The 1,831-nt window shown below is 27.6% G+C and overlaps 1 protein-coding gene across 1 annotated transcript; it reads right to left on the bottom strand.

The window, feature by feature from the left end:
* Positions 1 to 649: 649 nt before the first annotated feature.
* LOC9298438 lies at positions 650 to 1,297 on the bottom strand. Its single transcript, XM_002862316.2, has one exon. The coding sequence runs from the start codon at positions 1,112 to 1,114 to the stop codon at positions 767 to 769; it is 348 nt and encodes a 115-aa protein (XP_002862362.1). The 5' UTR covers positions 1,115 to 1,297; the 3' UTR covers positions 650 to 766.
* Positions 1,298 to 1,831: the final 534 nt, after the last annotated feature.

Genomic DNA, 1,831 nt, shown 5'->3' with positions numbered 1-1,831 from the left:
CGCAAAATATATTTTATGGATCCCATACTAAGTAAAAATGTTTGGAAAAACTAAAAGCTAAATAAAGAGAGTCGATTTAAAACATTGAAAAAGGAAGCAATAGATTGAAATTGACATATTTATGTGGTTGAGTGGACATTATTATCAATGTTAACCTAGCCTACTTGTGGGTTTGGAGTCTAAGCAACTTTTACCATAACTATTACAAGACTCTAAAAGTAATATTTATGTCCAATACTTAAAGAATAATTGTTCAATTTACTACATAAACGGATTCGACACACACCCTTTCGAACTTTTTCTTTAGTTTAGAATTTAAGTTTTGTGTAGATTTTGAAAGAAAAAAAAAAGTGTTGGTTTGTTTTTGGAGGTTTTGATTTATAGAATTTTGAAAGAAAAGTTAAAAGAGCGAATAGAAAAATTGTTTAATTATTATTTTGCTTGAAATTGACAAAAAATAAATATTTCCATAATTAGAGAAAATATTTGATACCTTGATTGGATTCTACTGTTAGACGAAAATGAAACCCTAAGCTGAACTAACACTGATCTTTTGCTATTGTTACTTTTTCATCATCGGATTATTTTATAAATGTTAATATTTTATTTTCAAAATCGAAAAATAGAAGTTTACTCATCTTACGAGAAATTGCTTTAATTTATTTCGTATTAAAGTACATACGTAGAAATTAATTTATGGTAACAAAAATGTAACAAGTTTGAAATATCAATATATCCGGTTAAAATAATATTTTAAAAACACATTTTAAGCAGTTTTAGAGATTGAGACACAATGACTCCACACGTCATCCCTCTTCTTCAAGTATTGTGTTTCACGGCCAACTAATGATGGTCTGTCAGCAATATATTTAATGAGATTATCGTGACACACTTTTCCTTCTTGGACAAGATCGTGGCAACAAGACTCAATGAGGGTTCCGTTTCCAAAAACAACAGCGATTATATTCAATGCACACTTAGGAGTGATTTTAACCAGACAAGTGTCCCATAATGTTTTTGCTTCAGCTTCTTCTACTGAAAATGCAGGAACAAACGCACACACCAATGCTACAACAATGAATAGCGCAGTAACATGGGAGCTTAGATTAGCCATATTTTTTTCTTATGCTTGGAATTTACCGACTTATTCTTATTGTATGAAAAGAATGTAATGAAGTATATATTTTTATTTGGTATTCTAGACAAGAAGCTATGTAAACTATTTATATGTTATTGAGTATCCAACGTAACTAAAATAAATTACAAAATAAACTTAAGAAATTAATGTGAGTTTTTTAACTTCTTGACAATTAAAAACAACGTACGTTAAAATTTATATTTTCGATCAGGTTTTTTGAAATTTAAATCCAAAAGTAATGCAAGTAGTGATATCAAGTTCAACTTACAAATTAATGATTGAATTTAAAATTATGTCAAAGTAGAAGCCAAATTATTAGATATGAAGTTCAAACTTGATATATATATATATAAGATTTTAAATTAAATAACTACAAGGTTCAAATATTAAGTCCTCTAAATATATTTCACTATGAGTGTTTGAAAGCCTAACTCACATTTATTTTAATGATGTTAGTCAAATGAATAATTATATTTTGAAAAATTAGTTTAATCTAAAAGATTAATAAATGGCAATTGGGTAATATATTCGAAAGGTAGGGATATGGTCTAGATTCATAACTAAATAATTCTGCAAAACTTCCATCAAAAACATAAGATATAATAACTATCAATGACGCAAAAATATATCTTATGGATCCCATACTAAGCTAAACTGTTCGGAAAACTAAAGCCTATTAAGAGAGTTCGATTT

Source organism: Arabidopsis lyrata, assembly GCF_000004255.2.
Source record: "Arabidopsis lyrata subsp. lyrata unplaced genomic scaffold ARALYscaffold_637, whole genome shotgun sequence".
NCBI lineage: Eukaryota > Viridiplantae > Streptophyta > Magnoliopsida > Brassicales > Brassicaceae > Arabidopsis > Arabidopsis lyrata.
Note: the sequence above shows the minus strand (reverse complement) of the source record. Positions and strands in the feature narration are given on the sequence as shown.

Bases quoted from the DNA above. Each gene is read 5' to 3' on its own strand.
- LOC9298438 (XM_002862316.2), bottom strand. From the start codon at position 1,114: ATGGCTAATCTAAGCTCCCATGTTACTGCGCTATTCATTGTTGTAGCA.